At 34.8% G+C, this 16,139-nt stretch overlaps 1 protein-coding gene across 1 annotated transcript in view; it reads right to left on the bottom strand.

Moving 5' to 3' along the window:
* LOC140743576 (multidrug resistance protein homolog 49-like) overlaps positions 1–15,917 on the bottom strand; it is a 35,391-nt gene extending 19,474 nt beyond the window's left edge. The window contains exons 1-8 of the mRNA XM_073074971.1: positions 15,747–15,917; positions 11,569–11,623; positions 10,334–10,530; positions 9,222–9,366; positions 5,188–5,288; positions 4,685–4,856; positions 4,355–4,479; positions 726–921 (exon numbers count right to left, since the gene is read on the bottom strand). Coding sequence (XP_072931072.1) covers positions 726–921; positions 4,355–4,479; positions 4,685–4,856; positions 5,188–5,288; positions 9,222–9,366; positions 10,334–10,530; positions 11,569–11,623; positions 15,747–15,778 — 1,023 coding nt within the window. The 5' untranslated portion in view covers positions 15,779–15,917. The remainder of the gene's footprint in view (positions 1–725; positions 922–4,354; positions 4,480–4,684; positions 4,857–5,187; positions 5,289–9,221; positions 9,367–10,333; positions 10,531–11,568; positions 11,624–15,746) is intronic.
* Positions 15,918–16,139: the final 222 nt, after the last annotated feature.

The following is a 16,139-nucleotide window of genomic DNA, read 5'->3' as shown; positions in this document are numbered from 1 at the left end:
TGGCCAAGTCCAAGTTCAACTCGCACCTGGAGGGTTCCGCACTACCAAAACTTTTTATTTTTAGTATTTGTTATTATAACAACCATTGAAGTACATGCATTGTGAAAACTGTCAATCTATTACGGTTCAGGAGATAGAGTCCTGTGACTGACGGTCAGACGGACAGACGGCGCAGTTTTAGTAATAGGGATTCGTTTTTACCCTTCGGATACGGAACCTTAAAAATGGAATTAACACAGTTATCATAAAAAATGTGAGCAATGCATGTACTTATGAGTATTTTAAACTATATAGCAGCGACAGATCGGACATGGGCGGAAGGGATCCACGAGTTAATACCAACTGGCAGTAGGTCCATCAAAAATATACCTATGATAGCGCCACACCTATTTATATAACGAGTTATTACTCAGTGGTTCTAAGTCTATTTGACATGTAAGCCATCTGTCAATCAAACCGAGATGATGGTAAGCTTACGTTAAGCTTAAGTTGAAGTGGGATGCAAGTTTTTGTATGAAAATGTGATGAACGAATCAACGAAAATCTTGGAATTACTAAATATATACTAAACCATCATATGATCAACAAACTTTAAAAAGTTGAGATGATATTTAATGAACGAAATGATAAAGTCGATGACCTCTATTACAGAAATACAAAAATTCTAGATATTTTATAAACAAATAGTGCAGCAAAATAGCTATACCAGTCGCAGTGGTACTCACACTAAATAATCGTCCGACTAAATATCTTTTTTGGTCCGTAGGCTTATCAAAATCCAACATAACGAGGCGGGTTCCGTAGGACAAGCCAATGGCGTTTAACGCGTACGTCAGCACCCAGTTGAACCCGGTGCCTAGGCCCGTGTATAAGCCCCGTTTTCGACCATATTTTTCAGCAGGCTCCAGTAGAGTCTTGTATCTGTAAAAAATCGAATAATTTAGTTTTTCTCTTTTATGAGTAAAATAGAAATACTTCACCGCTTTGAAATCGAATGAAGCGACAAAGGGATGGATTTATCAGCTATTGTTTGAATTCTTGACAAATAAAACATTTTTGGAGAAAAATTTGGAAAAGAAGAAGACATGGAATTCTAGTGTGGAGTTGTGAATGTAGAAAGCGTTTAGCGTTTTTAACTGGTGTACAAGCAGTAGAAAATGTACGCACAATGGAACTGTAAATAATGTAAACAAGTAATTTAATTAAAAAATCAAAAACCCGACTGCACTAAACAGGCTGAAGTAGAATTTCCAAAAACAGTGAAATTGGCATTTCATTATTTTTATGCAGAAAGCTAAATACAAAGTTTAATAGTACTCTACGGGTTGATTTTTCGGAAGGGGATAGATAGGTGTGTCCTTGTTCCTACCCAGAAAGCCAAATACTAAATTTTATAGTTGTTGCTTCAAAATTAAAGGATACCCCTATACTAACATAACCCTTCCTTGGCAGTCGGGTAAAAATATAGTTTAATAAAAGCGTATTAATAAAAACTAAAAACCACGCTAAAATCGCACAAGGAAAATCGTCAATCCTGATTCCTGACGATCCCAATGGGGTGAATGGAATAAAATTATTAAAATCGCGTATTGTCTGTTCTTCAGAAGTGTTCAAAATTTTAAATTGATCGGACCATTCAAAGTGGGTAAAAATCTAATTCAAATACTCCGTTACATAATGTCAAGCTAATAAAAGCGTGGTAAAACAAACAAACAATAAACGCTTTCTACACTCACAGCCCCACACTAGGATTCCCTGTATCGTGGGTGCCATGGACACACACATAGACAAATACACAAACACCCAGACCCAGAAACAGAAATCTAAATTCATCATTTAGATATCCGTCTGGCCGGGGATCGAACCCGGGACCCTCTGCGCGTCAGACCGGTATGGTGACCGCTCCGCCACGCGGGTCGTCACGGTTTAAGTATGAAACGTTTCCATGTAAGTAGGTAACATATTGATAATTAAAAACCTATAAAGTGTTATTAATGAAAATTTAGTAAAACCCCCCGTGGCTGCAAACCAAAAACAAAACTAAAACCACTGCATCATCTATTTCTCTTTAATAATTATTTTCAATCTAGTAACTTGCGATAAACTTTATCTAAGGCGCTTGAACAATCTCGCCTCGAAAATCGTTAATCGTTAAGCGGGGCTGTGCCGATTTGAATCGTGTGTAGAGATATTACAACTACATGAGTACTATATGACGCGTTTCTAACTTGTCCTCAGAGACAGTAACGTATCTGTTTACCTCAGGTAACATTGTAACCCTAGTTGGGGTTGATCGATTGATTGATGGCAGAGCCAAAACCCATGAGTGAGTTATATGAACATTTCCTACTTCTACAACTAATTTTATTGTAACTTATAATACACTAGTTTTTGCCCGCGGCTTCGCCCGCGTTTAAAAGAAAATAATATGACATACTAACATACATAAAACTGAAAATTCGTACCTTCATTGGAACGACAGTCGACGACATCTGGCGAAAATTGGTCGTACTAACTCTGGAACCTTCGTAGGCTCATGGACAACAACTTTGCTAAAGATCATTACTTGATCAAATGCATAGTTTACGATTCAATCCTTAGTAATATCGATTAAAATATCGATTTTTTTGGTCCAAAAGATCGATTCTCCGATTAATCAATCTTAGATTGTCATCCCTAGTTCCCGTTGGGTTTCCGGGATAAAAACTATCCTATGTCCTTTCTCGAGTCTTAGACTATCTTTGTACAAAATTTCATAAAAATCGGTTCAGTGGTTTAAGCGTGAAGAAAAGACAACCAGACAGACAGACAGACAGAGTTACTTTCGGATTTATAATATTAGTAAGGATAAGGATAATAAGAATCAGCATCAATTAATTTAAATATCTACTAACATAATATGTATAAATTATCTTTATTACGGGTATAAAATGATCTTACTCCACATAGATAATGTAGATTTTGCAAAATATGAAACAATGCCGATTTAAACCGGATTACATGGAAGTCGATGTGTGCAACTTTTATTGTTACTATTCTACATCTCTCGTATTACACCTACGTATGCATTTTTTTAAATATAACTAGCTGACCCAGTAAACGTTGTATTGCCATATAAATAAAAAAAAATAGGGTTGTATTACCCCTAACATTTAGGGGGATGAAAAATAGATGTTGGCCGATTCTCATAGATACCGGATAAGCACAAAAAATTTCATCAAAATCGGTCAAGCCGTTTCGGAGGAGTATGGCAACGAAAACTGTGACACGAGAATTTTATATATTAGATTATGATAGCCTTTATTGTTTATATTAACTGTACCCTTAGTATGAGTTATTACGTATTTACAAAAATGATTTTTTCTGAAGTCGAAATTCGATCAAACGTTATTCCTGAAAACTTGAGGGAAACCGATTAATTTTCATGTTTCCGTTTTTATTAATTTGATAATAAGTACTATATCTCTTCGATAGCCACCAAACTGCTATGTTCAAAGCTAATATTAGTTTATTATAGATATATAAACACGAATAAAAACTTGCAAATAAGTGCTCATAGGAAATGAAGGAATACTATTCGGAATTTTAATGAAACTTTCGTAAGTACAAATTTACTTTAAAAATATATATTTACATAAAATTGTAAACATTGCAAAAATTCGGACTGCTTATGTTAACATGAAACCTTACAAGTCGTCTAATATTCGTTGTATTATCAGCGAATCTAATGCCCACCTCAGCAGTAATGTTATACTTATCACGAAGTAGGTTATTCTATAAAATATTTTACGTAATACTGTGTACTATTTACATGGTCACATAGCCTCATATTATACAATCGTGATGTGAAACATAGTTATAACTTAATGATAATAATACAAAAAAAGCCCTTGGCTTAGGGCATTCTTACCCTCTCCTCTCTAGCATAGAAAAGAAAGTGTTGGAAACAGAAGACTTTTTTGTTTCTACCGACAAACAAAGACTATTCGTTCCGGAAATCCTCCCCTCATCAATATATAGAGAAACCCCCACCCCCCATTTTTTTTGTTAACGAGGGGGAAACCATAAGGTACCGGCACTAAACACCCTCACTAAAACTATCCTCGACGTTGCGTTGAAGACTCCGGAATCTCCAAAGGAGCGCAACCGGAGTCCTCTGAGTATCTTGCCCCGTCGGGCTCTACTTTTGTGTAAACTCACTAAACCATCTAGTGTTTACAACGGTATGCGGACGGACGGTATGTATGTACGAAGTCCCCTTTAAGTCGCCTCTTACGACAGGTAGGGGATCCCGTAGTCCTAGCTATAACAATGCCTGTAACCAGAGTGTTCCGATGGTTAAGGTAGTACTTACTTTTCAACTTCTTTACTCTCTCCACCGAAGGCTACAACAGTTCTGACTGACTTTAATACTTCCTCTGCTTGTTTACCCGCTTGGCTGTAGGATTCCATTTCTCGAATCGAAGATTTTGTTTGATACTAAAAAAACAGACAATAATATGTTAGAAATGTTATATATAGCACCAATGAAATATTGCTCAAATTAATGAAACGATAAGAATTTTTTTTAGTTTGTCTCTTTAACAGAAACAAAAAGATTTATTCAAATCAAATATACAATGTTGAAAAAGCATGACTTATTTCAACTATTAGCAAAGATAATTTTATCCTTAATACTATTTACCTTAGATAGCAGAACAGATGCAGTTATAGAGAATGGTACTACGGTGACACACGCCAGTGTTAGTTCCCAGCCCATTGGGAATGCCTGGCATAGAGAGATGATAGCCGTTCCAGCTAGGTTGGCTACGATCGCCAGCTTCTCCCCCATACCGTCTTTGAGCTTCATCATGTTTCTAAAAAATAAATATTATTAAGAACTTTGACTACTTGTGATTCTTAAACTACTTGTTCAAATTGAAATTTAAAACATACCGTGTTTATACAATGCCTGCTTGGTTCCTGATTGAATTCACTGATGAAATTCAGGCTTCTAGATTTATATACAACGAAGTTACAGGGGGTCAAAATGACCTGAATTGCTTCGAGAAAATAATGGTACGGCCGTGCTGCATATTTATGTTTTTTTAGCTCGACTTGGCGGGGTCACTGCCGTGCCTCCAGAAAGAGCAATCGTTAAATTCCGATACAAAGTTTAAGACATAAACTTACTAATACATCACTTACTCTGACATTTTTGAAGCCAAATTGAACTCCGAGTCGGTATCGAACCAGGTCATGTCCTGATGCATGACCGCTTCAAGAAACAGCATTCGAATCCGAGTAATCTAATGTAAGAAAATAAATACAATTTGTAAGGAATCATCAAACAAAATAAATAATAATAGGAGTAAAACTACATATCACGGGCACAGGATGTAAGAATTAAAATATAGGGTCGATATCGCTATAATTTTAGATAACTAACATATCACAGAGTTAACAAATCTGATATTCATTTAGTTGAGTTGAGAAGGATATGGTATTATTGTGTTTGGGCGTCATAAATTTACGGTGGTATGACCCTTTAAATTGGTCATAATAACAGCTTATAACAAGATCTATGACATACCACAACGTATTACATACTTTCCAAACTGATCAAGATTTTAAGGTGAGGACGTTTTGAGGATTCAAAGGAGGAAAGGGCCCTTTTAAGGAAAGCCAATGCACATGGACTCTGCCCTTAAGTCTCCCTTTATGTTATATAATTTTTAATATCCACCGTAAAGTCCACAATGTGATACAAGGACGTCAATCAATTAAGACAATTGGTTGTTTAGTTGCTTGCGCAAAATCTGTCTCTATGTATACATACATTATACACTCCGTACACACGTCATAACCTCATAACACGTTGATTGATAATATTGACCTAAAAATTGTAAGATGCCCGTTGTCATGAATCTTTATGAGCGTTCAGCGTGAGGCTGATTGAATTGAATTGATGTCACACATTTAAAGGTAAAAGGTATGTATATCTACCTTAGCACTCCAGGGAACGTTTAGTCCGCGCCAAACTGCTAGTCCGCTCTGATTATACAAATGAGTCGCGTCGCCACAGTAACTGTATGACTACGCCTGCTCACACCAAATTCAGAGTGGACTAGCAGTTTCGTGTGGATTATACCTATACTATGTATTTAGGGCGGGAGGGAGTAATTAAAAATACCGTTTGGTTAAAGGGGCAGGGGGGTGGTCTTAGGATTTCGTCACTTAGTCAAAAATCTCACGATTTTTCGAGCAATATTCAAATACATCTGCATTACTACCTGAAAACTCGAGGAGGGGGTTACAAAATTGTTAAAAATGGTCAAGTAATATGGGTACGTTCCCTTATACCTGGACCATATCATAAACACTCGATCGTGAGTCTTAGAAGTAGAAGACTTAAGCGTTGGAGATGTGGCTTTTTACCTTTAAGGAACACATAGGTATTACATATCGAGATTATTATTTCAAACATTTTTCATAGATAGTGAAGAATAATATTTTAAAAACATAGGTGTAAGAGAAAAACTCAAATTTAAAAATTAAAGTAGAAATTAAAATAAAATACCAAAATAGGTACATACTTATGGCATGTTAGTATGAAGTAAGAAACGATTAGAATCGCATTGGTTCGGTATCTCCAATCTTAACATGTCGATTTCATTACATACACGATTAGGGCTATCAATGACTGAATTACTGTGATGATACGCGTGGCGGAGCGGTCACCATACCGGTCTGACGTGCAAAGGGTTCGATCCCCGGCCAGATATCTGAATGATGAGTTTAGGTATGTGTTCTGAGTCTTGGTGTTTGTATATTCGTCTTCATGTGTGTACATGGCACCCACGACTCGGAATCCTAGTGTGGGGCTCATTATCATCGACGCATTACTACTGTCCCACTGCTGGGTTGGGTCTCCTCTCAGAATAAGAAAGATTAGGCCATAATCCACCGCGCTGGCCAAGTGCGTTTTGGTAGACTTCACATACCTTTGAGATTTTTTTTTAATCTTTCAGGTATGCGGGTTTCCTTACGATGTTTTCCTTCACCGTTTAGCAAGTGATAATTAATTTCTAATACGCACATGACTTTGAAAAATCAGAGGTCAGAGGTCAGAGCCTGGGATTTGAACCTCGGACCCCTCGATCGAGTGGCCGAGTTTCTTAACCACTAGGCTATGAGTGTAGAAAGCGTCCCATTTTAAACAGTAACTTCATTGACTTTAATGTCCACCTTGTATTTAATTTAATTATTTAATAATTCATTGTAATTAATTGGTAGCCCTGTAATCAACGGATGCATTCTCTACGCCGTTAAACTATCAGGTTACATTACAATCATTATTCTGTTCGTTCATCTCGACATAAACAAGAGCGATTGTTATCTGAGCATTATTATTTGCAATTAGCAATTACACTTGAAATTTATATGAAATTTGTAATATACAATACATGCTATTATTGGCCGAACACTGCTGTTATTAGGTAGAAATAGGTGTGGCGGTGGTGCCGCCGGAGTTGAACCACAAAGGGCAGCATATTTAAATGAAATTAAATAAGTTTTATGGGTTTATATTATGTACTGTCGAAGCTATGAAACGTTTACCTACCTTCCATAAATTAATTTACCATTTGCTTACACTAAAATTGGCTTAAAAACTAAAAACATTTTTGAGACGTGTTATCATGATAATACTAAATTGTCAAAAAACAGCCAGTGCGGAGATTTTACAGCCATTGCAAAGTTTGCCCGGCGATGGGACATCAATGACGTCACAGATAAGAGACAAGAGACATTAATTACACGTGATAATTGGCGGTATTTTACGAGTTACGACAGCATCTCGATGAACTGATAAGATTAGAATATTTCCGCAAATAGTACATAAATAATACCTCCGCTATAACTTTATGATCCAGAAACAAAAATACATGTAGTATAGTCCGCGTAACAGTCCGTTCTGAACATAGAAATAAATCGCGTCGCCATAACAAATTGTATGCAGTCATACAATTTGCTTACAATTCGCAACAAATTCAGAGCGGATCAGCAGTTAGGCGCGGACTACACCAAGATTTATTTCCTACACAAAATGAATACAAAAAAGCATAGAAGAGAAAACGTTAGAAAAGGTTTCGTTTAAACTTTGATGTATGAAGATTCACATAAACAAATTTTAAACAAAAGTTTTCAAAGTTTGTTATATTTTGGTAGACATCACAAACTTGCGAAGTGGTCTTCCCATTTGGCCAGTATGGATGATTATTGGCTAAATCCTTTTAACTCTATGAGACCCTACAGTGGGGCAGTAATAGATGACGGGACAATTTGTCTTTGATTTCAAAGTGAGCTTTTCTTCTTGGTTTCAAGTATTTTATCTGGCTGTCTACAGTGAAGAGACCTGAGTTCTCGTGTAATTTGCTATCCCCCATAGAAATAAATTGACGAAAAAATTAGCCAAGTGTGAGTTGAACATGTACATGGAGGATTCAGTGCCACCAATTTTTTATTTATTTTTAGTATTTATTAGTATAGTGTAAATTTGAATTGATTACCTATTGCCGTTCAGTAAATAAAGTGAAAAACGTCGATAAATGACGGTTTCTTTATTATTTCTAGTGTAAGTGGCTGCCATAACAAGCACGTTTGAGTACGAAATCCTAAAAAGCTCGCCAGGAATGAATACAATTCGATTGTACATTATGTAACTCTCTGAAAGTGTCGCTTTGTGCGCATTTTGTTTGAAAGGTCTTTTTATATAATAACCGTTATATAGGTATCCACCTCCCTAAAACGTGCCGCAAGACTGGTTGCCACCCTCGGCACCCCTCGGTACGAAACGCGTCTGGATCTACAAGGGTGAATTTAAGAAATGACAGGACTTTATTTTAGCCTACACTCAAAGTCTCGAATATTGTGAAATATGTTTGAAATCAAATGATTTTTATTAAGTATAATTACAAATCAAATATCCCTTGCTTTAACTGCGACTGTGAAACCTGCATATTAAAAATCTTAAAAAACAGTTCTCAAGGGTATGTGAAGTCTACTAACACGCACTAGGCCAGCGCGGTAGACTATGGACTTAATCCTTCTCATTCTGAGCGACCCATATCCCGCAGTGGAACAGTAATGATTTAACGGCAAAATGATCTTATTACATGATAATATATAAGCGGGAGAAACGTACAAGTGTTTTTTGTTTGTTTGTGTGTATTATGTGTTACCTGTTTCAAAGCGCTCCAGTTGACCAGCGCGACAGCCAGCATGCAAAAGACGATGGAGATTACTATGCTGACAGTCATCCCGATGGCCATGGAGGTACCGTCCTCCACTAACGCCTTCATATTCTCCTCATGAGATGCGTTTTTTCTGGTCGAAAAGAAGTACTTTTAACATTTCATGTAGGTATAGATATATCATAAAATAATAGGATTGGGCTGATTTTGATACTTCTCAATATGAATATAACCTATGTATAAGATAAACAAAATAGAGCATTTCATTTTCATGAAAAGTACTTTAGGGGGTTTTGGGAGCGATAAGTCTATATTTCGAAACCTAGCTAGGTTCCATTTGTAGAAAATGTCGTTTAAAAAATACCAAGGTAAGCTCGGTTATCCAGATATTAATGCTTTATTGACGCATAGCTTGAAAAACGAATGTAATTTGTTAATCGAAACTAATAAAGTTATATTCCTAAATAAAAGATAATAAAAGTACTTGAACATCACAATATACATAATACACATTTTTATAGTGAACTTTCTTTGGAAGGGTGTGACTGTGGATGTGAGCTGACTTATACATATATGAGGCAACAATGGTGGTTCGTAGTTGCAACATATCTTTTCACGGCATCAGAAACCCTGCCCTATTTGGAGATTTACAGATTTCCATGGGTGGTTTTCATAGCATTAAATAGGCTGATAGTTTGCTTCATTCTTATAAAAAAATGTGAGCCGTCACGGGACGCCTGGCAGATGTGAAACATCAACATTATTTTGTAAAAGTAATATGCAGAAAAGAACATATTGTGATAGGAATTAAATATGTCATAATGATAAAATAAAATATTACGATTTTTTTCCAGATAACGATAACTATTTATTGAATAAACATTCTTAACGCCAGATCGAGTGGGAGAGAATCGCACAGTCGATTGCGCATGGCGACGCGTCGCCCCACCGTACACACTACTGCATATAGACTGTATATATACCATCGTATATATACAGTCGTATCGTATATATCGTATATATATCGTATATATAACGCGTCGCCACGCCAGAAATCGGTTTTACGTGCGGCTATAGATGTTTCACATCAAAAAACTTACAATCGTCGACCACCGCCGAACAGCCGCGTGAGTGGCATGATGCTGGTCAGCTGGTGCGTCTGCGAGGTCCTCTCCACGAACGCGGTGCTTAGCTCACCGAACTGCACGAGGATGTAGCACACGCCGCCCCCGCTCAGTAGCCCGAAGATGACGCCGAGTATTGTCGCGAACAACTCCAACCATGTCGCGTAACGGAACTGTCATCATATACAGATATATAGTACATATACAGATAATATATACATATATTATATTTACAGATATTATAATTCCTCCCCCCTCAAAATATACAGATATATTTTGAAGGAGGTGGAACCCTCTGACGACACCAGCGCCACATCTATTTCTGTCTACTAACAGCGGTAACAGCTACTAACTAAGGGATACATACTTTTCCAAGGCATTCCAACTTAATCCTCAGGGGTAGCGGTGTATCTGTCACTGAGTTAAAGTAGCAAACTAATCTTATCTGGGATTGATTTAAGGTCTATAGGCGGCAGTAACCACTTACCAGCAGGTGGATTGCATACTTGTCTGCCTACTACTTGTCTACTAGATTACATAAAAATACATTACATACATACTTATATTATTTGGTACCAAGTATCAAAGCGCAGAAAAAACCTACAAATTTAACGAATATTTTCTTGTTTTAACAGCTTTAAGAAGCGTTTTTTTCTACCCATTGAATACTTATATAACGAACCATTAGGAGTTTAACGTTAAATAAAACTAATATCTGTGGCCATTGACATCTGCAGTATACTTCAATTAGAACAAAACTACCACCTAAAGTACACAGCTGTTGCGGTACAGGTGTAAAGATATTAATTAGTTAGTTGCCATTACCCGTAGAAACTGTTGACCATAGATTTAAATTTCGTTTAATCAATCAATTTGATAAACAATAAGCATTCAAATAGATTTTATATATTTTCACTTAATTAATCGTTGTAAAAGTATTTAATAATTTTATTTATTTTATCTAATCTTCTTTATTATTTAGACAAACAAACAGCATAGTATACATAACATTTTCAACTTAAATACAATAGTAATAATGTACCCTATATACATGCACATTAAAAGTATGTAGTTATGTACAGCATTCTCTAAGTTAGTCGCTAACCATCGAAACTGTTAATCGTAGAAAAGTTTGCTAGAAATCAATCGATTTGGTAAACGAAAAGCATATAACTTTTATACACACACATAGAACGTATCAATGAACTTACTATTTGAAAATAAGATAATATTAATTCTGGTTCTGGACTTGACTCCGCGCTTTCTCTGAAACAATACATTTGCAATGCTTAATATAATTTTATTTTTATTATGTTACAAGGATATTTACTTTTTAACTAAATAACAGGAAAATAATTTAAGGTCAAAAAAAATTTTTTTTCAATATGTACAATGAAGTGTAAAAAAGAGAAAATCATAAGTATAATAAACCAACTAAAATTGCCGTGTGAGACATGGTTCCCAAAACGCTGGCAGCGTTTCCTTGTTGATCGGCAATAATAAATAATATAATAGTGTAATACGATAGAGGAACATACACACACAAAAAATAATGTACTGATTTTTATGCAACATAAACTTACACATACATTTATGCTGTCATTAGATATATTATTCTGAAGTGTAATTTGCATTTTTTTTAAGATAAATTTTTCACATAATTATGGGTTTCTTACAAAATCCGTCGAAATACCTCCAAGAATGTACTAGGGTTTATATGGTACGAGCATTTATGATGACACCCATTTCCTACCTACCATTTCTTAAATGGCTGAGTCTATTAATACAGGTACTGTACGAACAATTTATAATTATTAATACGGTTACCGTACGAATAATTTATAATTATTAATACTAACCTATTATTAATTATTTATTATTAACCTAACCTAACCTAACCAATTGAATAAATGTACGAATAAATATATTTAAAAAAAAAATGAATAAATATACGAATAAATATAATTTATTAGTCCAGTACCTGTACAAATAGTCACATTGTTCTTAAATTACCCACGTAACACTATTTAACATAGTATATATATTTGAACCACGTAAATATACACCACCCTACTACTTATGGAAACAATATAAAGTCAAATTTTCATTTCAATCAATTTATCTTTGATTGATTATACCGTCTGAAGACAATCTAACGGTTTATGACCAGAATAATACTATTATCCATACAATAGTGCTCTATGATATGTACGGATAGTGTTATGACTTAGCTATAGATAAGCTCGGCAAATATTCCTAGTTGAATTGACGACTGCAGGTACTCAAGGATTTCAAGACACACAGTGTAAACTTATCTAATTCTAACTACGTGTAATATTATAAATTCGAATGACAGATTTATTTCTTTTTTAACACGCTTTTATTAGCTTGGGTTGTACGTTTGTATGTATGTATGTACGTAACAGTAACGGAATCTTTGAGCCCGATTTCTATCTACTTTGAACGTTCAGTTTAATTAAAAATTTTAAAGAATTATCAAAAACCGATGACAATACACGAGTTTAATAATTTTGTACCATTGTCCTTATCAACATCCTCAGGATTAACGATTTTCGAGGCGAGAGAAGGCGCCTTATGGAGCGTACAGGCAAAGTTACTAGATTGATTTTTAGCTATGAAAAATAATAATGTTATTTCCCTATAACTCAAATGTACTGAAACATATATACATAAAAAGTGTGGGGTGCTTTTCGAAAATTGATAAGTGGAGCACTCAGCGCTTTTTTCACAATTATACAATTTACTGTTTTTAATTGATTCCTAGATTAAAAATTATTTTCTACTTTTTAGTTGATTTTATCATAAAAGCGTGTTTTTTAGTTTTTTGAACTATATTTATTTGCTATACTTTCACGCCTTTACTACGAGTACATAACCGATTGTCATGAATTTTTGTACGCGCATAGTCAGCGGTTAAGAAAAGGACATAGGATACTTTTTATCCCGAAATGACATACCGTCTCCGAAGGGTAAACATTTCTGAATGCGAGCGAAGACGCTGCTAAAAGCTACTTATGTAATAAATGTATTTTTCCTATTTGTACACTGAAAATAAACCAACAGCATAAGGATGAGAGTGTCATGGAGACTCTTGGAGATGAAGAGTAAATTTTTAACCTGATCGTAAATGACTAATGTCGCCCATGAACATCAACCTCAGATAAGATTTGAGTCCTATCTGGCTATAGAAGTATTGCTAGTATAGTTGCTACCCCTAAATAAGCTGGAACGCCACGGATAAGTATGTGTCACTTCCGTTATCCTACCCTTTAAACCGGACCGCTCGCTTTATTCTCCTGTTGTTAGGCAGAAACAGATGTGACGGTGGTGCCTCAGCAGTCAAACACAAAGTTCTATCATCTTCAAATACGATAAAATGTCAAAAAATATTTCGATAATTATATTCCATTTGTATCACTCGGTAATGATATAAAATAAAAAAAAAATATGCCAAACGAAAAATGCCAGTAAGACGATATATTTTACCCTTACGATAATTGTACGTGATTCATTGATAATAGTAGAAGATCCGAAGCTAAGTCGAACTGGACCGAGCTGATAAAAGAATGAAACTCATTTTATAACGAAATTAGTACATTGGGTAATACATTAAAAATGGGTTTGCTAAAAAAATCCTGGACAGGATAATTTTAATTATTTTTTGAAAAATTAATTTTCATTTTGCAGACAACCCTATATCAACGTGTTCACAATAAAACAGCGCTTCTACTGATATAAAATTTTATCTATTATCATCATGAGTGAAAGTAGTTGCCAGCGAAATACCTGTTTATACCTGACAACCCAGTAGTTCGTCCACGTAAATAATAGGCAACCCAAAGCCTGCACATTCTGTATGTTTTTAACATTCACTCAGAATAGAATTTTCTTATTATCTTGATGTTGCAAAATTTGATTTTCAATTAAATTTTAATTTTTCAAAAAATAATTAAAATTATCCTGTCCAGGATTTTTTTAGCAAACCCATTTTTAATGTATTACCCAATGTACTAATTTCATTATAAAATGAGTTTCATTCTATTATCAGCTCGGTCCAGTTCGATTTAGCTTCGGATCTTAGACCATAAAGTAAAATTAAAGAAAGAATAGTCCGTATAACATTAAACATTATGTGAATAACAATGGTGTCTTAGTTACTTGTATCTATCGCAGTACTTTCGATACGTTTAATAATTTTAAATATAAATAGTATGCGATTTTTTAATTAATTTCGAATTAATTGTTATCTATGATAATTAATACTAACAGCAAAGTGATGATTCCTTTTTACTCGTAAGTTATTTTTAATACTGATAAACAAAACTGTTGTATTTAAAATTTAAAAATAAAGAAACGTGCAAACTTTATTAAGAAAACGAGCACGAGACAAGGAGAGAAAAATGAAATGAAAGCTCGTGCGCAACAATGATACGAAGTGTTTTTATTCCTCAACTTCCACAAAGCTTTTTGTACAAAGGACTCAAATGTTTGTTTGGCTTCTTCATTTGTTACTTTTGTTCTCATTGAAATAGAAAAAATGTGAGAATTTTCAAGTAAACAAGAACTCTTTTAAGATAAAGTTAAAATGGTTTGTTTGAACAAATAATGATAAATTTAGTTATGTGCTTGTTACATTTAAACTTGCCTGTGTTAGTAAACGCTAATATCGAAACCTTATCCGCTTAAATTTAAATTATGCGACTGTATAAGTATGATCAAATTTGAAAAAACATAGTTTTGGTCCGGTTGATTAATATACTTTTAAACATATACTAATGGATTTGTTTGATGATGTTTTTCCTGATTCAATTCTGGTTTGAAACCCTTTTGACCGTTCAAAAACTGAAATCTTCCACTATGCGCCTACTTCAACGCCGAGCTCACTACAATTCGCTTAAGGCGTCTAAAAATTATATCTTAATATAGTGCAATTGATCTGATAAAAAATAAAGCGGCAGCAGCAATATAAAGAATGGGAACATGAAAGCAATGAATGTATCTCTATGATCAATGATTATATATTAGGTAAATAAAACATCTCGAGCTTTCAAGTTTCTTATGTATAAAACTTTATAATTGCTCAAAACATTGACCAAAAGTTAAGACGATTTCGATTACGAATTCTCTATTGGAATTAGGTAAGTAAATTATGACTGAAACTGGAAATAATTATTCATTTTAGTGATAAAAAACTCCATATAATTTTACTATATCATATCATCGTGGTCCACACGTAGATAATAACGTAATAAGTTGAATTCAAATAAAATATATTCAGAAATTAGACGCACAGCATGAAAATATATACACACAAAAAATACATAAAATGTTACAATGAGATGGCATCTAAATAAAATATCAAACTTACTTTATTCTTTTCGATTTCTTTTTGGAACCCATGTCGAGTGCGGCTGGCCACTAGTGGTTCGAACGTGCGTCTTTCATAGACGCTAGAACCTGATTGAATTGATTCTCACTGAATCTTTCAGGCGGCACGTGTGTACGTGGAATAATTGTTTACTGTGCCATTTGCGGAGGGCTACGCTCTCATATACACTCTTGAAGGCTCCCGTTTTATGAATTAATGGTTTGCACGCATGCCTTCATGATGTTTGCGTGCAAACAACTGCTACGGTCCCTCCACGTTTACGTGTTTGCAAAACTAATACTACGTACCAAAGATTAGGTATAACTTCGTTTTAATATTTAAAGTAGAACAAAAATGACTACGCAATGAACAGTTGGCCTATATACGTACCCA

The sequence above is a fragment of the Epargyreus clarus genome, unplaced genomic scaffold (genome assembly GCF_041222505.1).
Source record: "Epargyreus clarus isolate Ecla_fem2 unplaced genomic scaffold, WU_Ecla_fem_2.2 ptg000007l, whole genome shotgun sequence".
Classification (NCBI taxonomy): Eukaryota; Metazoa; Arthropoda; class Insecta; order Lepidoptera; family Hesperiidae; genus Epargyreus; species Epargyreus clarus.
This window is presented reverse-complemented; position numbering and strand designations above follow the sequence as displayed.